Source organism: Antrostomus carolinensis, unplaced genomic scaffold (genome assembly GCF_000700745.2).
Source record: "Antrostomus carolinensis isolate BGI_N321 unplaced genomic scaffold, ASM70074v2 scaffold16170, whole genome shotgun sequence".
In the NCBI taxonomy this organism is placed as follows: Eukaryota; Metazoa; Chordata; class Aves; order Caprimulgiformes; family Caprimulgidae; genus Antrostomus; species Antrostomus carolinensis.
The window spans coordinates 35,993-58,801 of NW_010287853.1; the positions used below are offsets into that span (position 1 = coordinate 35,993).

Sequence of the window (22,809 nt, forward strand, 5' to 3'; positions counted from 1 at the left end):
ATGATCTTGTTATCCAGAATTTTTTTTTATTTCTTTGAGTATTCTTTTTAAAATAGGAAGAGAGAGATAATATTTAGGAAGGAGCTGTGTGTCCCTCTATTCAAGATCTTTTGATTCTTACATATTCTATGTGTACTATAGTTTCACTGCAGTATTAACTAACAAAAATAAGATCATTAAATTATGCAATGGAGCTAGTTAATAAGTAAGGACATTTTTCATGATTATTTTAATGTGAAATGCTTCCCCTTAAAAGCAAAAAAAAATCAAAATTCTTAATCAAGATGTTCAGATTATTTAAAAACCCCTTTTTAAACAGAATAAACATGTTTTGATTTTCTTTTTCCTTAAAAGGAATAACTAGTAAGGGTCAAATACTGTCTTTGGGAAATCTTATTTTAATCAGCGCTTTTTATGTAACTAGGATATTCAAAACATCTCTTTCCTGTGTGACGTCACAGTGTATTTTTTTTTTCTGTCAGTGATAATATTGATTTATTCTCATTCTGCTGGGTTGTTTTCCTCTTCTTGTTTTCATTAAATGAGTAGGGACATCTTATTTTTGACACCCACTTCTTGTGTCTATGGAATTAATTGCAATTGAGCAGAGAAAAAAAAAGTTACTGACTGATATGATAGACAGATGGAAACAAACAGATGAAAAATATCATGTATGTTAAACATCTTGTCTTCAGAAACCAGACTAAAAACAGCTGGTCTACCCAACTGATTCTCTTGAATATTCCTCCTAACTTTAGGTCATGGATAAATATGGTGAGTTCTATGGCCGTGACAGGATCAGTGAGTTACTAGGAATGGACAAAGCTGCTCTCGATTTTAGTGATGCTCGAGAAAAGAAGAAACCAAAGAAGGATAGCTCCTTATCTGCTGTGTAAGCATTTGCTTCTGGTTTGTTTGTGTGATTGGGGTTTTTTTGTTTGTTTGTTTGTGGTTTTTTGTAAGTTAAAATCAAGCGTTCAAGGTTTGTCATTCAGGTCTGAATTTTCTTGTTGCTCTTTTATGTATAGCTATATAAGAGAAATCAATTCTTAAGCTGAATGATGTAATGACTTTATTTCATTATAGAGAACATAGATGTAGGACTCCACTTTTTTATGTATGAAAATTTAGTTTAGAGCACAGCTGCCTGAATTACCACTGTTTTGATAATGTCATTACAACTGGGCTGGAAACTCCTTTTCATAGTTGTCTCAGTTCAGCTCATCTGTAAAGAATGGGCAAAATTGGCACTGTGTGCTCTGCTTATAAAGAAATGTTGGAGTAATTTTAAGTGAAAGTGATAGTGACCGGTACAATTTAGGAAGCTAGATGATTACTTTTCACATCTTTTTATATTTTGTTTTCCCTAAACTGTGTATTTGCCTATCATCTGAGAGATAAACCTTAATAAAAGTTCCGAGACATTCAGAGTAATCATCATTTTCCTTCTTAGGAAGGGGACATCCTCAGTTTTTTGTAAAGCACTGCAAAAATGTTTTTCCCAGTTCTGCATTATAAAAAAAGATATTCAAATTGATAGAATATATTTTACCAGATGGACTTTTAATGCCACAGAGATTCTAATGTAAGAATTTATTTATAGCTTTCTTTAAAAGCAACATTATATCAAAATATTTGCAAGGATTATACGAGGTAGACAGTGGGACCACTAGTAGATTATAATTACATCGAAGCAAGGACTGATTTTGTAAAGATGAATATTTAATATCCATCTCTTGTAAAGATGGATATATAAACCTGGAGTCCATCTAAACCATCAATCAGGTGCAGTGTAAAGGCCCAAGCACTCTGCGGCATTGCAATACTAAATAAAATTTAATATTGTGGTAGAAGTACTTTCCAGAATACTTTCTCACCTGCTGTTTTGCTGATGGATTACAGTAGAACCCATGCTTGAGTTCAGAAAAAACCCCAAAAAACCCAAAACCTTTTATTATTGGTATAAAAAGAAAATGAAACTACTTTTCTTTCCCTGCATGCTCATGGCTCATATTTGGGAAGAAATTTGAAATAATGTTTCTGTGAATACTCTTGAAAAAACAAAGCAGAATGAAGCAGTTGGAAAAGGGTGATGAAATACTTAATTTCAGAATCAGACCTGAAGGATGCCAGTTTTTTGTTACATCTCTAAGGTCTACTCCGTGCTATATAAGTTTAAAAAAAAATATTACGATCTCATCCATCTTTCATATTCTCCCTGGAGAAGTCATTCCATACTTCTAACAGATGAATAAGCTGTGTTGGGGGCGGGGGGGGAAACAAAAAAACCAAAACAACTATGACAGAAATTTACAGAACCATGTGCATAAGATTCATATGCTTCAGGAAGGTACATGTATCCACTTTTACCCATTTCAAAAATGAACGCTAATGAAGCTACTAAAACTTAGGCATATTCCAGATTCAACATTTGAAATATATTTACAGTGCAATGAAGAGAGAGGTGGGAAAAGCACTGGAGTTGAACTGCACCACTTTTGGCAAAAAAAAAAAATAAAGGAAAATGATACAACCTGGTGCAGATCCCAGCTCTAGTGCCTCTGCTTCTGCATGTGCCAGCAAGAGGTGGCCCAGACTGAGGCCAGACCAAATACCAATGTCTTTCAACACAGGAGGGAAACACAGCATGTAGCATTTCCATTCCCAGTACAATTGAAACAGGTTTTTCTTCTGTCTCCTTGACCCCTGGCTTCTACTGTTTCTTCCCCTTTCCTGTGGGCAAATAACATGGGATTTCCTTCCATCTGTCTTTCTGCAAGGGACTCAAAGCACTCCACTTGCAAGTGAACAAACTCCTTCAGAAGCTCCTGCTCATCCAACTGATATACTACATAAAAAAAAAAAAAAAAAAAAAAAAATCCTTAGTGTGGTGTTATATTTTAACTCTGGGAGAACTATTCTGCTTATCAGTGCAGTCTTGAGTATTTTTTAAGTATATATGTTTAAATTTATAAATATGCATTAAATATTTAAATAATTATTTGAATATATTGCAATATTATTTAAATATAACCAACTAATGAGGATGATGCAGTTGCAGCCCTACTGTAGATTAGACAGTAAAGACAGTTTACACACTGGGATTTAGACAGTGCACTATTTTTCCATTGAATAAGTTTCCTTTCTGGGGTGGATGGTGTTAAACTAGCTGCAACATGGGTGAAGTATATTTGAGAGGATAATATGAAAGACACAATGATGAAAGTTATTTATCAGGGGTGTCATAGTCAGGATTCCCTCTCTCAGTCCCTTTACCTTCCTAACTGCTGTTGATTCTGCAGTCATTAGTCTAGTCAGAGTCAATAGAAGAAGCAGCTGAGGTTCAAGCATCTGCATTGATCAGTGATTTTATTTGAGGTAGTTTCTAAACCTGATGTCCCAAGATTTATACCTTATATTATGTCACCACAGGATTTAGAGACCTGTGGATGTGCCTGTTTGCCCAAATGAAAGAGTATATCTGTAGGTGGGTAGTGGCTTTAGCCTTCATAGTTGAGAGGCAGGCGTTGTTACCATTAATGTATAATGTCCAAATTCCCAGCCTGTCCCATTGAGAGGAATTATGTGTGTGTGGGAAACTCAATTCAAGCCTTTCTGCTTATAGATGCTAATGTAAGATACCTCCTCCTTTGATTATTTACTTTCATATCCTTGCAGAGGCTCTGTGCTATATCTCCAAGGCAGAGAGATAACTTCAAGACACTGAGTAACTCTTTATTTTGTTTTGTTTTGTTTCGGTTCACTACTTTTTGTAATGTTCAGCTGGCACCATTCTGCATATCCTTGCAGAGGCTTTGTGCTATATCTCCAAGGCAGAGAGATAACCTCAAGACACTGAGTAACTTTATTTTGTTTTGTTTTGTTTCGGTTCAATACTTTTTGTAATGTTCAGCTGGCACCATTCTCTGTAACACATCACCTGCTGATGTTGTTCAGTGCCTAGCACAAAAGGAGCACTGTTTCAACACAGTGCAATAAACATGATAATATTTCCTCCCCAGTTGACCAATTAATAAATAATTAATGTTTCTAATCTAATGGGATGCTTTGTATTGTGCAAATAGTATCATTAACAGATCTTCCTAAACACCTGCATTGAAACTCATTAATTGTTAAGAATGATCATCTTTTAATAAATGATTTTTCTTACAGCTTTAGAAAGATGGGTCATCTTTCTGAACTGTTTTCTCTGTTAGATTAGCCTCCCGAAATGATCTGAAAGAACTTTTAACAGAAAAATTCAGTATCTGCTAAGAGAGTTAATGTGAAGAGTTTACTAATTAAAACTGACTCTTCACAGTTTTAATTTGTCTATCATTTTTAGAAAAAGGTTAAATGCTGCTGCAAGGCTATTTTTCAGTTTGAAATTAGTAATGATAGGTGTTCCTCAGCTGGCAATGCCCTGTAGCTGCTCTGAACAGCTCTGATGTACAAACATTTAGATGATTCAGGTTGAGATGTTCAGAATTTTCTGATTCCAGTTAACGTTAGTATCATTTAATTACTTGAGGATTTTTATTTTTTTTTAAAGAGAAGAATAACTTTTGAAAACCTACTACATTATACTTGGAAAAGCTGAATAGAGTAGACCTTAAGAAAGAAGCTGTAAGAAGTCTGGATGTTGTTGAAGGTAATGAAATACTAGTGCAGGTTGCAGCCAAATGTAACACAGGCGATTTCTCACAACTTTCCTACCTTTTATTCATGTTCTGTGTTTTCACACTGTGCCATCGTTTACCATCACCAAACTCAGCTACTATGGCTACAGTACTAGAGTGTATGCCAACCTGTTCAATGGTGCAGAAAGCAGTCAAATAAAAATTCATTCAGACTAGGAAATTCATCCAATATAATACTAACTAATTATTTTCCAAGGGAAACTTGAAACCATACTGTTACTTTTAGATTCACAGCTGTAAAGCTTAATTTTTATATGACCTCATATTCTTTTAAGTCTTTGAACTACTTGATCAAGGTAGTGAGCAGAAATAAACTGGAAAATGCAATAATATGCATGTTATTATTGCTTTGCTATCCATATCTGACTTACTTTAAAAAATGAAGATATTGGAAAATGAACAGTTCCTTTTTCCATTTAGGAGAATATTCACATTATTTTTAGAGCTCTACAGCTATTGCTGTTTGCAAAATCTAAAATAATAAAATGTCACCTAATGACTGTCACCTGAGTCACCATTGAAGAAACTCATGTGATTTAGTTTATACAGAGTTGCTGTCTACCATGCAGGCAATCATGAAGCAAAGCCAATTGATGATGGTGCCATCAGTGTGCATAGTAAACTTTTATCAGCTCTCATTCTTTAAAAAAGTTTCATGCCAACTTATGAGAAATTTTAGATTTGTTTACCTCGTAATTTGCTGCCTTTGCATAGATAAAAAAACCCCAACAAATGAAATGGTAAGAAAGAAAATTAAAATCTGTTGTATCTTGTTTAACTAGATAATAGACTCGAGAATTCACCATTAGTTTCTGTGCTTATGTTATTTTTGTCTTTACAGAGCATTAATAATATAACTGTGCTCTTTTACCTACTCTGAGCTAAATGTATAGTCCTGTGGAAGTTCAGTGCAGTCAGAAAAGTATAATTAACTGTGAATAAAAGATAAAAATGTTGACCCTATCTGAGTTACTGTATCGTCTAAATGTTTTCTGCATAGAAGTAAAACGTATATATGAAAGATCTGTCATGTGTAAATCTGAGAACAAAGGTCAAATCTTTCATAAATCAGAAAACTTCTACTACTTTTCTTCTGCTTTTCCCTTTTTATTTAAGTAGACTAATACACTTCAAAAGGAAAAATGAATTCTTAATTAAAATAGGCTATATAGACTATTTGGAGTAGAGGACTTGATCTCAGTTTGATTTAATGCTTTTTTTCAATTATAGTAGCTCCACTCATATCTATGTAGTGTTTATATTAATATACAGGAGGTTCAACTTGAGTCTTTTGCATTTTAGTATTATTTGTGGAAATGGTATTAATTTTTGGTTGTATTAAAGAGCAAATACTGTCATGGAAAATACAAGTAGGAGGGTGGTATTTTGATGCCAAAGTGTTCCTTGGAGTGTAATATTAAAATAAAACTATTACTTTTATGTGGCTAGTGGCTCTGGCTATACAAGTAAGAATTTTGGAAATCAAATCTTGATAGGCCAGGGTTTAACTCTTGATGTTCCATCTAAGGCCTCAGGTAATTCCATATAAACGTCTGGCACGGAAATACTATGTGCTTTCATATATGGCAGGTGTATGACATCTGCCAGCATTATTTCTACTTGTTTAGTCATTGTCAGCATCTCTTCTCTTCCAGGAAGACTGAATTCACTCACATTTTAAGGATAAAAGTAAGATAGATTACATTTTTCATGCTATTATTTATATTTGTTCCTGAATCATGATCCAGGTTTAGAATTTTTTTGTGTCAGTATAATACAGATGATCCAAACCTTTCCATAAAAAAAAAGTCAAAAATTAGAGAGGACAAGATACAGTTACAAGCAAAAATGGTATACATCTTGTTTGGTAAGTTAGTTGTATCACTTGTCTATAGAGAGAAAAAAAAATTGTTTTGAGAAAATTAAGAGGTTTCATTCTAGTACAAAAACTAGCCTGAAGTAGAGACATTTATTTGTGTTGACAGATTAGGAGGAGAATTAATACCTAAAGGTATTAATTAAAGAAATACAAGGGAAAAATTTGGAGAGAATAGTTTACAATATCAGTCTGTACAAGATAGAATTTGTTGAAGAGAGGAGAGCGGTAGAAGAGGCTAACTGGCTAATATAACAAAGCAAGAAAAACTGTAGAAGAAACTGGAAGCCCAGGCCCAGACTCAGGTCTCCAGATGTGACCTTACCAGTGCTGAGTTGGAGGGGAAGGATCATGTCCTGCGACCTGCTGACAACACTCCTCCTCAAGGAGCACAGGGTGCCATTAGCTGCCTTTGCAGTGAGGGGGCATTGCTGGCTTATGCTCAACTTGCAATTCACCAAGAACCCCAGGTCCTTTTCTGAAAAAGCTTTTAATATACATTTCTCTTTCAGTCACATTTATTCCTGGTATCAGTGGGAAAAGCAAAGGACACAAGTTCTGAGATTCATTTCACTTTAGTCATCTTTAATGTCATCTAATTGTATCACCCAATGTATGCTATCATAATTAATGATAAAGTACTGGCATTTTGGGTTGCACATTCTCTGATCTTTTTTGACAGCTACTTTAGACTTAGATGGGTCTGCATTTAAAAAAAAAAAAACAACAACAAAAACTTTTTCTCTGTGGATTATAAAGACAGTTCATTTCACTTGTATGTATATCATAACACTGTAGACATCAATTAGCATGAGGTCTGATGAATCCAAATCAGTACTTATTAATTTGTTTCTCTGCTAGTTTTTTGGACAGGTCCATTCCAGAGTAAAAGTGTGAATTATAATAAGGTTGTGATGTGTTTCAGCTTTTGGAGAAATAGATCAGCTGTTGTCTCCTGTGTTTGTGTGATGATATACTTCCTACAGATTGTGTTGCTTATTTTCCTATTATGTTTCCTATTATGTTTTTCCTATTATGTTTTTTTATAAATAAATAAATGCAATTTATTTATTTATTTTTACAGGCTAAATTCCATTGATGTTAAGTATCAGATGTGGAAATTAGGAGTTGTTTTCACTGATAACGTAAGTTTATCAGTATATATAGACATACATATATATGTATATATTAGCCTTTTAAAAAGCAACATACACTTGTTAACGCAAAGTGCTTCAAAGGGAGGTATAAAATACCTGAATTATATTTACTTTACTACATAGATGATGAAAATCTTGAAAGCTTAAAATGACATTTCCAAAACCTTTTCTTAGTAACATAGGTATTAGTCTGCAGAACCTCAGTCAATTCCTGCCCTGCTTCTGATCTGCTATGCTTTATTCAGGAGCAATAAGCAAGCACTGTGCTGTAGAATTAGAAAACTGACTATATAAATTTTAATTCCCATTTTTCATATTGTTCATAAACTTTATGAAGACTTGACTATTCCTGGAGCACAGTCATATCGGTATAGTTAATATATGTGGAATTGCTACAATTTGTATCACTGAAACCGGTAGTAGGACATGAGACGGAATGAGGCTGATTATTTTAATAATTTGAAAAAAATAGTCTTTTAAAAAAAAACAACAAAAATGAATTTTTAGACCAAGTATTAAAATGCCTTGCAGTTTAAGAAGTCACTCATCATACGATTATTAAGTCTTATGACTATCACTCGCCTAACCCAACTTATTTTCAGTTAGAAAAAACGGTTGGGTAACAAATGATTTTGTAACTAGGACTGCTGGAGAATGAAAGTGTAATCTTACTTCAGTCAGGAAGAGTGGAATGATAAGTTTCCAGCTCTACAGAAAGCACGATCTGTGAAGACAGAGTTTGTCCAGGATTCTGTTTGTTTTAAGGGAGGGACTGTAGTTTCTCTTGTAAATACGTGCTTGTCTTTAAGTCCAATAAAAATTAAATGATAGAGGAAAAGATGAAGTTAACATTTGTAGTAATGGTGAGTAAACTACTTAAATAATACTTGTAAGTTTAAGTAGTAGTTTTTTGTAGTTTGAATTAATTATAAAATTCCTTTTTTGCTTGCAGAGTCCTTCCATTTGTCATTAACCACCGTAGGGCATTAATATTTTAATGTAATTATTTAGAAATTCACAAACAAAAAGTCATTTAAATCAGAAAAACTTTTTGTGTTAGAAACATTAACAAATAAGGGTTTAGCAATTTCAAAATTAGTTTTTACAAATTTAAAGTTAGAATAGAATATGTCAATTTGGACATGTCTTGTGAACTCTGTATTTGGTGATTTAATATTTTTGCACAAAGAGAAAATTCTCAAAGATCTCTAGCAGATTCTATGTAAAAAAAAAATAAAAAATATTTTCTATTTAAGGAAAAGCACATTCAAGCAATTTCTACCTTTCCTTAATATTTTGAATTAAATTAAAGATAGTAGCCATGAGTTTTATTTTATGATGTATTTGTTTTTTCTGTCAGTCTTTCCTTTACCTAGCATGGTACATGACCATGTCAGTCCTTGGCCATTACAACAATTTTTTCTTTGCTGCTCATCTCCTTGACATTGCAATGGGATTCAAGACGTTACGAACTATCCTGTCATCAGTGACCCACAATGGCAAACAGGTATCAACTGTCATCTCTTTTCAGCTTTTTTACTTAAGGAGTACACAGGGAAGATCACTTCATGACTTAATACAGCTGCTCTGCAGATTGACAACAGAATTGTTCCATTGTGAAGTTTAGGACTTGGGTCAGTGGGGAGCCTAACCAATGTGATTTATAAACATAAGAAAATGGGACTACGATGTATGACAGTCTCTAGCTGTTATGAGCAGCTGTGTCATAAAGTTGCTGTTTAAATTTTTTTCAGGATTCATTTAAAGAAAGGTGCAGTTGAGACCCAGTTACTCTTTCTGTTAGAGGACTGTTTGAGAAACTGAGCTCTTCAATAACAAGAAATATTTTCTTGAAGAAGCTATAAAATCTGAAATTGCATTTCTGGTTCAAGTAAAGAAAATAACTAAGGCTTTGCATCTACTGAGATCTGTTCTAGGACTGGCATTTAATGTAACCTGAGACTTAGCGTTCCTCAAGTTTGATGGCCTTCCTAGTTCAAAGGACTTTTGTAAACAATTTTTAATTATAAAAAAGCCATACTTGGTCTGCTTAGAAGATCTTCCAGCAAGGCAGCTGATATAATTCTTATTCAAATAGGCTGGGAATGGTAACATAAAGGTCTTCTCTGTTGTGCTGTTGTAGTAAGGTAGAACGTCAGTTATGATTTTGTACAATGTAAGTGCTTTGGAAGTCTGGTGGCAAGTGCTGTTTCAAAATTTATCAGTAGTAAGTTTTTTTTTCAGGATTTTTCTATTTATTCTCTTTTGTTTTAAGCAAATTTGATGCTAGAGAAACATAAAATCATTAGCAGTGATTTTTTATAAATGCAAAGGATGATTGATTTTATTTAATTCTGCCTTCAAATGCATTGTCCTTGTGAATACACATTTAAATGGACACAGTTTATATTTCAAAATACCTAGTGGAGCACGTAACATATAGAAGACAAGTATGAACTCACCTTGACAAACTGCTTTTAATTTACTTTGTGTGGCAAAATTAAGTTTCATTTGTGGAACTAAATTATGTCTTGAAAAACTGCAGAAATCGACATACTGCATCTTTTGCCCTTTAAAGAACAGAATTTCTTAAATTCTTCATTCTGATTTCTTAAAAAAATGAAAAAGCAAAAAAAAAAAAAAATAGTCTGCAAGTTTTAGCAAATTATCTGTAAAGTAAGGGGGCGTTATTTATTATAAAGAACTTTTCAGGTCTGGCAGCTATGCAAGTGAAATATTGATTTGCAGGATATTGCAGTTCACTTCCAGCTGCTTTCCATAAAGCTCAAAGCAAAATTTTAATGATGCTGCAGTTGAGCAGTGTGGGATTTGTTCTGCTTCTCTGAGGTAGGTATTAAACTATTAGGAACTGTTTGTTTTAAATATGATTTCATAGATATAAACAAATTCTTTCAGTATTAAGTTAGTAGAAATACTATATTGCAATTATATAATAGGCAATATTAAATGGTAATACTATTACTATTAGGTAGTAAACTTTCAGATGTTTTTGTCTAATTGTGTGTTTTATATGATTCTAGTGGATTGTTTGATTGTGTACGTATCCACTAGATTTTGCAAGATTTGTCTTTGTAATTGTTTCTGAAACATAGTTTTCCTTCAAAATAAAACAGGTGAAATGCACAATCTTTGCATGAAAATATGCAAATATATTACCAAATATTACAAAGATATGCAAAGAGACAGAGAAGAAGTAAAGTTAGTTTTCCTTCTGCTAGTATATATAGATTATTGTTACTTTTCTTATCATTCTGCAAATAAAATTGTATAGCATAATTCCATGGTGGTGTTATATCCACTCTATAATTTTGTTTTACAGCTTGTCCTGACAGTGGGATTACTGGCAGTAGTAGTATACTTGTATACAGTAGTGGCATTCAATTTTTTCCGCAAGTTCTACAATAAGAGTGAAGATGGTGATATGCCAGACATGAAATGTGATGATATGCTAACAGTAAGTCTTATTTTGCTTTCTGGATTTTTTCTTAAACTGTTATGTCTTTGTCCTGACCTTCTTGTAATTCCTATTCATACAGTCATATCATTAGCCAGCAATAGGAAAGACTATAATTTAAGACAAAGGAACAAATATAATGAACATTCTTCACAACTAGATATACCCTGGGTATGGTATGTTAAACAAACACATTTATAAATGAATAGAAGAAATGTGATGGTATTTTTTGGTGTAATTTCTCAAAAAAATCACAACCAACTACAAGCTGTGAAGCTAAGCCAAGAAAGTTAAAGGGCAGTACTTCTGAATCTTGAGGTTCTACAGGCCATTCAGGAGGAGAGTCAGTTATCACTTTCAGAAGTGATTTAGGTACTGAAATAATTCTTTAAGCTTGCAAATACATCAGTTTCCTTAGCATGAATCGCCATGAATATCTTCAACTGGCAATTCTGTTACTGAAGTCTCTCCTGTGCTCAGAACCACTGAAAATTATTTTGTACTTACTGAGACAGTGCCAGGCTTTGCAGTTGTGGGTGGTAGACAGAGCTTAAATCATGAAGGATTTCCAAGATGTGTTACCATTAATATCCTTTTAAAAGCAATCATGTCCAACAAAGTTAAATATATGTCAGTATGTTATGCAATGTGAATCACTTCCAGGGAACTGACACCATTTAAAAAACTAGTAATTAGCTAAATTGTGGAAGCACACTAGTATGTCTATATTTTTGTACAGTTTGTGACATCCAGTACAAGAAAGACACAGACAAACTAGAGCATAAGTCAGTGGAGGGCTTCTGAAGCACTTGCCTTGGGAGGAGGGGCTGAGGGAATTGGACTTGTTAGGCCTGGAGAAGAGAAAGCTTTGGGAAGGGAGGGAGTGTAAGAGCAGCTCCCCAGTGCCTGCAGAGAGATTATTGGGAAGACAAATCCAGACTCTTTACAGAGGTTTTAAGTTTTAGGAGTTAGTTATTGTTATTGTAATCACTGCTTTTTGATGGGGAACGAGAACCCTGGACCTGTAGTTTGCGAAGCTACTTAAGAAAAGAACCAATCCCCTGCTCCAGACCTCTGAGAGTGATATCATCATTTTCTATTAAATTATAGTATGATAAACTGGAAATTTTGCATTGTCAGCATCCCACATAACTATTCTGAGAGCATATTATACCACTTTGCAGATCATGGATTCACTGTATTAGTCTCGGACCTTTTCCATCATTAACCTGTCCTCTGCACAAACATTCTGAAAATATATTTTTTGTTTTGCTTTGTTTTGTCTTGTTTTTTTGTTGGGTTTTTTTTTTTAAATTTTTGTTTGAAACACCAAAGATGGGGTAAATCATTCACTTTTGAGCTAGGAAAATGGAAAAAGAGGTGGCTGTGATGGTAATGGTATTTCCTATTTGCACATTACTGAAATGATTGTACATGAATCGTGGTGTACTGCTGAGCTTAAAGTAGTTGAACCTTTGATATTTTTGAACTGCTACACAAGGACAGAACATTAAATACTGCAGCTTCGGCTGCACAACCACATTTCACCTTCATCAGAACTACACATAACTTCAAAGGGGAGAAAGAGGTACCTTGATGTAGTTGCTAGACCATAGAACAGTTCTGCCAATTACTGAATTTGCAACAATGGGTATTTTTACTTTTAGCTGCAGACAAACTTTGTATGCCTTTGTTTTGTGTTTTCTAGTGCTACATGTTTCACATGTATGTTGGAGTACGTGCAGGTGGAGGCATTGGTGATGAAATAGAGGATCCAGCAGGAGATGAATATGAAATCTATAGGATCATCTTTGACATCACTTTCTTCTTCTTTGTGATTGTCATCCTGCTTGCAATTATTCAAGGTATATGTTTGTAACCCATAGTGAGACTGAAAGCATTATTTAGCAGTACAGAGATCTTAGTGTTAAGGTAATCACACACCTAAGATTCAATCAGGACACCAGGGAAGATCATGAGGCACAGATTTATACAGTAAATCACACCCACTGGCTTTAATCCATATGCTGTTCTCCCAAGTCTCTGTAGAATCAACAGGCTCTAACTGGATCAGTGGAAACAAAAAAAGCTCTTTGCTGCAAGAATATTGGTGTCATTACAGTTTCTATCTTCTCATCGCCCTTTCTAAAAGCCTCTTGTAAATGATCAGCAAGAGAAGTGATTAGAAAGTGATTAGAAATCTTGTGGCATACCTTAAAATTGTCTTTCAGCATAACCCACCTTTTGTGAGCTTGTGTGGACAAAATCAATAGCAGGTGCTGTCAATATTCCTCTTGCCAACATCTAATGTGCTTGCCTGTCTGGCAAATTTTCAGGCTGGTGGTAGTAGTGTGAAAATCGGAAGGGATCTTTAACAGGTTTAGTATTTTCTTACATTAAAACCTCTGTTTGATGTGATGCCTGCTTACTTGAACAATGTCAAAGAGTAAAGAAAGGTGCTTGATATGAAATAGCTTTAATATATCCTGGTTAATGACAATGGAAAGTCAGTTGCCGTCAGGTTAGCTTTTGACTTGGAGTGAAACTATTTAACTGGTAGGGTGAGTTGCTGTTGTAATCTGGATAATGGATACTGAATTTTTGGGAAGTCAGGTTTTTTCCTTTATATTTGTAATAATGGTGTTTAATGTTATTACCTAAAGTACTTAAACGACCCATCTGTTCACATATTATACCTTCAAAAGATTGTCAAGAATGTCCAGAAGATCATCTTTTATTAATGTTTGTACTAATTAATGGAAATATATTATTGATTTTGGAAAAACACGTCATGATTTTTGTTGGGTCCAGTTGCTGTTCTAAATAGTGATACTTTATTGCTTTCTGTCGGCTAACAACTATCTAACTTGTGATGATTTGGACAACAGTAAGGATGCTTTCTTACTTCATCCAAGGAAGTTTAGAAGGTGACTGTGAGCTTGTAATAAATTGTTTCTAACTCTTGCTCAAGCAACAAGTTTTTTAAAGGGCACAGGGAGGGTGCAAAAGTTTTTATAGCCTGAAGTGGCATATCTCATACTGTTTGTTTCTTCATTTTGTGAGTGAGTGGCTGAAGATTAGAGGCCTTAGCTGTCAAGCTTTGAGTATAATTCTCATCTGGTATGCATCAGTTTTACAGGACAGTGGTGTCAATAATGATTGTGGAGTTAGTCCTTATTTGTAAGCAAAAAGAGAAACAAAAAGAATTTATAATCTGAGCCATAGAGCCTGTGGTGGTTTCTCCTTTCTGTATCTCCCTAAAATGACACCTTACTTCTGTAGAGCTCTGACAGTGGAACTTCATACTACATGACAACCATAATGAGAGAGGATGCCCAGAGCTCTGGGCCTCTCTGCATCCTCCGTGTAATAAATTCCTGAACTCTGTTAAATGTACAGTAGTATTTTTTCTATAGGAAAGGCTTCATCACTGTAAAACCACATGCATCTTCATATACTGAGTCAAGATTAGAGCACTGTGAATAAAACAGAAGTCTACTTGTCCCATTTCACAATTCCAAATGATAATGCCAACCATGTTACTGACGGACATTTTCTATGACTTGCTCATTTTTCTTAACGTATTGAGTTGGATTTGTGGTCTTTGGAATGTATATTGGCTTATATTATTTCTGCACAAAATTCTGGTTTAATATTCTTTGTCAGAGTTATCCTAGGATTTCCAAATATTCTTTTCACAGTTCTGTTCTTGAACATTAACTATCATTTTAACTTAAACCCTAGGTTTAATTATTGATGCTTTTGGTGAGTTAAGAGATCAGCAAGAGCAAGTTAAGGAAGACATGGAGGTAAGAACATCCAATTGCTGAACAATATCCTGTTTTCAGGTTTCATTAATATCTGTTTTCAATCAAAGCATGATCTGACTAGTGGATAGTTTTTTAAACTAAGAGGAAAATGCTGTTCTGTACACAGTGCAATATCATACAATGTCCTGGATGAGATTTTACTCTTAAATCTCAGTTCATTAGATGTAAATAATAACTGAGGGGGTTTTTTTAATTGACTTTTTATATCTATTAAAATATAAGAACTTAGATAAGTAGTTCTGTTAGTATCCAATAAAATTCTTCTTAGACAATTTTGTTAAAACTCTGCTAGTGTCCAGGTTCTGAATAATATTAACCACTCTTCTGCCTCCTGTGAAAGAGGTATGCTGTGCTTTGACAGGTGCTAACTGCTACATTGCATGTCTTTTTGCATGGGGGACAAACCCAGGTTGTCTAAACTGATATTCTGCTCTAGGCATATTTTGGATTTGTTTCCCAGGTCCTAGTATGGATTTTTTTAATACCTTCAGGTTAAATGTGGCCAGTTTTTTGCTGTCAGTGATAAGTTAACAAAAAATCAGTCAAAAAGCCTAACAGCTTATTTTCTCATGGCTTTTTAAAGTTTAGACTAATCCCTGTATCTTCATTTTTGTAAACAAGAAAAATCTTTGTACATTGTTGTATATTATAATGAACTATATGTCTGTGGCTATTTATGGTCTTTTGGATCTTCAGACTAGAGGTTTCTAACACAGGTGGTTAACATTGTCATGTTACAGTTCATCTCAGATGTAATTTTCTTTGGTTAATTTATGTGTGAAAGTATCCTGTACTTGCTGGTTTTCTATTCTGTTGTTTAAGTATGAGAACTCAGAAAACTGTTGCAAAGCTACTGTGTATTGTAATCTAAACTTTGAGCATATTCAGTTTCAGCTGGACAAGCACAACAGACATTGAGGTAAATACAGCCGTATGTTACAGTGAGTGCTACTTACTGTGTTAAAGGAAAAAATAAAATCAGCTTTGAACATTGTATGCCATTCTTTCTCCTGATACCTGTTCACTTACAGCTGGAAAAGATTTTTTTAAACAGTAAAAAGCTATTCTGATGGCAGTTAAACTTCTATTCAAGTGTCTTGGTGGAGGTATCCAGTCCCGATCATTAAACTAAAAGCCTTTTTGTTCAGCACATATTATACGTGATGCATTGCCTCTGTATTCTTTCTTTTAGACAAAATGCTTTATCTGTGGAATAGGAAATGACTACTTTGATACAGTGCCCCATGGCTTTGAAACGCACACACTACAGGAGCACAACTTGGCCAATTATTTGTGAGTACAGTAAAAATGAGCTTCTCGCTAACTGATGACCCTTGCAGCCTCTGCAAGTACCTGATTAGCTCTTTTGCATAAGTAAGAATCAGTACTGTTTGGCTTTGATATGTACTAATGCTGTCTGAATATATAATTCTCTGTTGATGGGAGCAGGGAATGAACACACTTCATTACCTTGTTTCCAGCTTGTGACACACCAAGTATGCATGAGCTAGGAGATGGAAACCAGGAACTTAGTATGTGGCTGTGGAGGTGGTGTGAAATTGAATGTGTTGTGTAAAGTAGAGAGGAACAGTATGACGTGGCCTGGAGACTGATGGAGAGAGTGCACAAGCAAAGGAGTAAGGCAAAAGAGGGAGAAGTTACAGTGGACAGAATATTTTAAGTGGAGTGCTGAGGCTGACTAAGAGAATCCGGGACAAAGGGAGGTAGGGAAACTGGAACGAGTAGCTAGAGAGGGGAGGGATAGACCAAGGGCATCAGATCCACCTTTGCAAAATCCAAGCAAAGCATCAGTGACCACTAAACTTGGTCTTTTTAAATTTAGAAACAAAACCATTTATCAGGTCCACAATCACTGTATCATACTGTTCCTCTCCTGTCAAATACTTACAAAAATCCAGTGCCAAAGTGTATTTTACACTAGTGCTGTCAGTATGAAGCAATGGATAGGTTGTGACTTTGTGTCTATAAACTAGCACTGTATGCGCACAAAGTAATGAGACTGTGAAGTCAAACATCCCTCTAAAGAACTTCCACTTGAAAAAAATGTTCAAACAAAATACATTAAAAGCACCATCATGTGGGATTTTGTTCTTACTTACAAAGTACTACACAAATAAAATACTATAGCGTACCTATTATGAGTGAAATTTTGAAATCATCATGCAGTGTCTGTCAGATCTCTTAAAACCTCAAGACTAATGTATTTTTAAAATTACAAGTTCTTTTCCGCTCATGTTGATCTTGAGTTACATACACTAGTAAAATATCCCTAACCTATAATTTCAATAAATCTCTTAATCATCTTCAGCGTTCTTATTTGTTGTGGGGAGAGGGAAAAAAAAGAAGTTCCAGTGAGTATTCTCTGTCTACTTCCAAATTGGTGCTCATGGGCAAGAAAATGTCTTTTATAATTTTCAGATTAGAAAGCTTAGAAAATACTCATTTAAACTGAGTTACTATTTACTGTAAATCAAACTGAATCTCTTGCATTTATCATACTATTCATCAAAAAATGAGTGAATGTCAACAGTGTCAGGAAAGTATATTTAACATGTTTGGGGATATTATCATAAATAGAACTCTGGAACTTGTAAGTCCATTAACAGAATTATCACTGTACATGCTGAAAAATATCCATCCCTCCGTGGGTTGCCTAATGTTTCCAAATATTGTATTCATAATAGCTGTTTCTTTGCTTGTAGGTTTTTTCTAATGTATCTTATTAACAAAGATGAAACAGAGCATACAGGACAGGTAGGTTGAACAACTCTATGAATGCCAACAGTTACTAAATAAGACTGATTCTAAAATAAAAATAATTCAGGGTTGGCAAAACTAACAGTATTCTAATTAATAGTTCCCTATATGGTATGTAACTTAACTCTCATTCTTCTAAACAATTCTTAGGACTTTAGTTGCTTAATGTTAGACTGAATATCAATTCTGTAGTACTTGTTTTTCATATTTTGTTGTCTGACCCGTTACTCTAAGTTGTTACTTCCACAAAATATGAATACAGACTATAAACAAAAGCTACACTCTTTATTTCTCACTTTTGTTTCTTTTTTTTAAATAGTCTTTGTCCTTTATTATTATGTATATGTAATCTTTTATATTTACATTTCTAGATAAGTCCATATAAAAGAACTTATGCATATATTTAAAATGAAACCCATGAGATAGGATTTCCCTCGAGGTTTCATCTTTACTGTTCTTTCAGCCTTCTGGTGCTTCCTTCAACTTCCTTTAAGTATATTTAAAGTCAGTAAAAAAAAATATATCAAATATACAGACTACTGGTTTTTGGGATTTTTTTATAGCGATAGTCTTGCAACTCACTAAGCAAATGTTTCCATGTTGCAGATCAGAAAACAAAAAACCTGAAGAGTATTATGTACATAGCCCTACAGATTTGGGTCAGAGGGATGATTTGCTATAAATCTATGTAGCTCTTTCTGAACTCTGACGTATGTACTGGGCAATTATAATCATCTTCTCATCATTGTCCAGTATCAGATTATATGTATTTGCTTTGCTATTTTTGAACAACCATTTGTCATTTGAGAATTTAATATTAAATGAGACTTTTTAAAAAGCCTTTTTAATTTGTATTTTCTTTTTTCTTGGCATGCATTGTGTCTTACTGTATTTACTGAAGCCAGATTTCTAGTAACTATTCGGTTTTGATACTGTTAGCTGATAATTTGAAAACTGAGAGTACTTCATACTACGTAACTTCTAGGGAAGTGCTTTAGCAATGGACTTGGCAGTGTTAGATTTATGATTTGTCTCAATGATTTTTAAGGTCTTTTCCAGCCTCAGTGATTCTATAATTTGTGTAACACACATCCTTTCTACCACAAAATTTGCCTCATAAATAGCACATTCAAGCGGTGTGATTAAAATGGAAATAAACTGACCTATCCTTTACTATTTTCTGGACTGCCTAGAGACAGACCCTTACCTGAACAAATGAACAGAAATAAAAAAAAAAACCCAAACAAACCCCAAAACAAACCACCCACCTCTGATTCAGAAAATATCATGCTTCTAAGAAATACCTTTAAAGGCCACTTTGTTTTATATATTCTGTGTAAGCATGTTTTGAAATAACTGATGCAGAAATTCAGCTGAATTTCTATGACAGAAATAGTCTGTTTACCCTGGTATTCGTCTTGTGAGCAGCTTTAACAGAGCTTTACAGTGCTCCTGGATGTGCAATAAGAGTTAAACAACCTGGTCCTCTTCTATGTGTTTCTCTACTGCTTTTTGACTAAATGACAAAAATCTAAAAGCTACTTTAAACTGATCAAAATCATTAACATGATTTTGTAGATTGATATACAATGACCTGATACACACAGAAGCAAAAAAATGAAGCAGTATATAAATAAAGAGAAAATAAGAGAAGTCATGCTTGGTGCTTTCTCTTTGAATCTAGTTAAATTATTTAAATTTTGATTCTTTCAGGAATCCTATGTATGGAAAATGTATCAAGAACGGTGCTGGGAGTTTTTTCCTGCTGGTGATTGCTTCCGAAAACAATATGAAGACCAGCTCAACTAAGCAGAGATGAGGATTTACAGGCAAAAATATGTCCATGTATTTCCCAACTCTTGTGGGAATGTCTAGCAAACTTCTGAAATCCCCAAAGCTGTGTGCTTTTAGGAGCACCAAAGCTCTGTTTTTAATGACCCAACTGCGCTTTTATTTTCTTGTGTATTTCTTTTGAGAACACTGGAGTAAAGAACAATGAAAAATAACAGCAACTCTGAAAAACAAACCAACCACTTGCACACACAAAAGATATCCCTGTACATAACATGCACACGTAAGAAGAGACTTAAGACAGCTTATTCTGAAACTGCCAGATGATGCCCTTGTCTATAAGATCACACGTGGGGTGACATGGTAGCAACACTCATTCAATCGGTTTATTTCTTCATCCTGGAAGGATCTATATGTAGTTCGCACAGCACTGTAAAAGATTGTTGTGGACACTAAGTTGTGGGGAAATAGTGCCTTACTATATGTGGGTTGAGCTATGCAGAAGATGAGTGCATGATGACATCATATTATTTTTTTTTCCTTTATGTCTTCCCTTTCTTCCAAGTTAATATTTATTTTGTGGTTTTGGTGGGTTTGGGAGGAAGGGATTTGATTGTGCACATCTTTTTAGTAAGACTGGAGTGTCTCAGGACAAGATTAGGTTATTCTCATCACGTTCATTTGACATTTACCTTCCTCTTTAGCTTTTGCTCTTGTTTTGGTAATGCTCTGATACAACACTGCAACTTTATGAAATCTTTGTATGAAAACAAGACGACTGCAAAAAACACTTTAAGAAGAAATGTTTCATTGCATGTTTATTATGCAAGTTTAAAACAATCAAAAAAACAGCCTTCAGAAGCAAGTTGATCAACATGAAAAAACATTCACAATAATTATATCCATAGTAATAAAGTGTTGTGGGCTTTATTGTACATCTGGAACAAGTGTCATCAGCCAACAATGTATATGTTATGAATTTGACAGTAGTTTTGGTTTCTTTTCTTTTTCTTTCTTTCATTTCAGCCACCTGTGATCAATAGTGGAGTTGAAGATTTTCTTGTTAACTTATTTTTTAAAAGCAGAGCTGAAGCAATATCCATTCAGGGACTCCATCAGTTGCATCACAAAACACCAATGATGTGTACATCACTCCATTTTGAGTCCTTTTCAATTGTAATGCCAGTCTTTACAAATAAAAAGAGAGATTCAGAATGGAAACAAGCTGGTTTTGGTAGCATTTGAGGTCTTTGTTATGGAGTCTTTTTATTAATCCCTGAATTAGTTATACCCACTTCAAAACAGGATTAAGCTGCTGTTTCCTTAATGAAAGGTTTTGATTTTTCTCCTGGACTTCTTGCTGTTCTATTGCTGCACCTCATTTGTTTACAGGACACATTTTTGTCATAAAATAAATTGACTGTATCAACATTTAGTTATAATTAAGAAAAAGAGAATGAAAGAAATAATTCTTTAAAAATACTAATTTGGTATTCTTGAAAGCCAGACTTTCAGTTCAGTGAATACTGCTACTCTGAAATTGGGATCCTGATGAGTATTATGGTAAAATTATCTCAAATTCTGCAATATTTGAGGCTGGAGGCTGGGAAGGCTAGTGGTGATGGGAGAGGCAGGTATAGGAGCTACAGTTTGTATTCACCACCACCACGCACTCTGGAGTATTATTTCCAGCTTTGTTTCCTCCCTGTTTGGCACAACTCCATAAAATACATTTGATCAACCTTTCTGGGATTTGCATATAAGATTTCAAAATGAGAGATTGCAATAATATTCCTTTTTGGGTGTATAGCATGAGAATAGTTGCTGTTTGACATGCAAGCGCACACACTATTTTGGTTTTGCACTTTTTTTGAGATTGATTCTGACTAATATTTCAAGATCCCTTTGTCTTGAAAACAAATTAAAATGGACTTTTTAGGCCAATACCAGAATAAAAGTGACATATTTCTTTAACCTCAACTTCCATGTCACAAAGCTTCTGGGGCATCCTCCCTGTTGAATCCAGTATGGTATTTAACAAATATACATGAAACCACACTTAAACACTAGAGTCTTTCAGGATGAGATCTACTGGTTGTATGGTGATGCAAAAAGTTTCTTTTTACATATGAAAAATCTTAATTTATTAAATTAATTATAGCTTTCACAGAAGCAAATTTCTACAACTAAGAACTGGTTCATGAGAGTTTGCAAGATTAGTGTTCACTGATGAAAAAGGATGGGAGCTGGCTTTGGCAGACCTTCAGAGCCTGGTTCATACTCTCCGCTTTGCAATGGCTGTAGACTCTCTGTGAGTCCCTGAAACTTGGCATTTCTTGTTTCATTTGGTGCACAGAAGTTGCCTTTTTCTTAACACTTAGCACATCTGATTCAAGAAAATAAACTCACTTTGAAATTAAAAATAAGAGTACATGTCATAGGAGACTGGTTTATTTTAAAAGTATGTGTTTCCTGTGACTCATATTATTTCTGAAACTAATGCATCCTTTTAACAAGATAATATTATTCAGGCAAGCCACATACTAGATGATACAGACTGTGATGTCCAAGTTATAATACTCTGTTTTAGACATAGACAAGTTGAAGACAAATCTTCAATTTTATTAAAAATTACTGAACTTACTGTGACAAACACAACTTTTATTGAACTTTTGTGTTCAAATCCAAGAAATTCAATTAGAGATCTTATGTATGGGATATTTAAGATAAGGTTATACTTACACACTTATTTGTGCATGCTAATGTTTCGATCAACTGTTTGCTGAATTTACTGATTGTGTCAGTAAAACTAACTTTCAGGGGGACCTCTTGCCCTTTATTGAAGACAGCAGAGAAAGAATTGTTGCTGTTTACCTGTCAGTGCCAAGAGAATTGAAAAGAGGTTTAAAACTGGTGATCCTAGTGCATACCCATTGATTTCAGCAAAGAAACAAAGGAATGAATGGTGATGGAAAAGCAAAGTAAGAGTTGGGAAAGCAGTTGAGGTGTGATTCATTTGTGGAAGTTGTTACCCATTTATATATTGTTCCACTTAGAACTGAGTTACCTGATATTTGTTACACCCTCTTCCAGTACTCTATACTTATATCTTTCCTTTCCCTAAAAGCTTGAAGCTTGTCTTACGGGGTTTTTTTTCAGCCAATCACAGAAAATAGGACACGAGAAAAGGACGCTGTAATAT

At 34.4% G+C, this 22,809-nt stretch overlaps 1 protein-coding gene across 1 annotated transcript in view; it reads left to right on the forward strand.

The window, feature by feature from the left end:
- Positions 1–20,388, forward strand: part of LOC104522321 (ryanodine receptor 2) — a 50,283-nt gene extending 29,895 nt beyond the window's left edge. The window contains exons 17-25 of the mRNA XM_029084148.1: positions 759–892; positions 7,661–7,721; positions 9,094–9,240; positions 11,074–11,208; positions 12,917–13,073; positions 14,953–15,017; positions 16,231–16,331; positions 17,762–17,813; positions 19,530–20,388. Coding sequence (XP_028939981.1) covers positions 759–892; positions 7,661–7,721; positions 9,094–9,240; positions 11,074–11,208; positions 12,917–13,073; positions 14,953–15,017; positions 16,231–16,331; positions 17,762–17,813; positions 19,530–19,625 — 948 coding nt within the window. The 3' untranslated portion in view covers positions 19,626–20,388. The remainder of the gene's footprint in view (positions 1–758; positions 893–7,660; positions 7,722–9,093; positions 9,241–11,073; positions 11,209–12,916; positions 13,074–14,952; positions 15,018–16,230; positions 16,332–17,761; positions 17,814–19,529) is intronic.
- Positions 20,389–22,809: the final 2,421 nt, after the last annotated feature.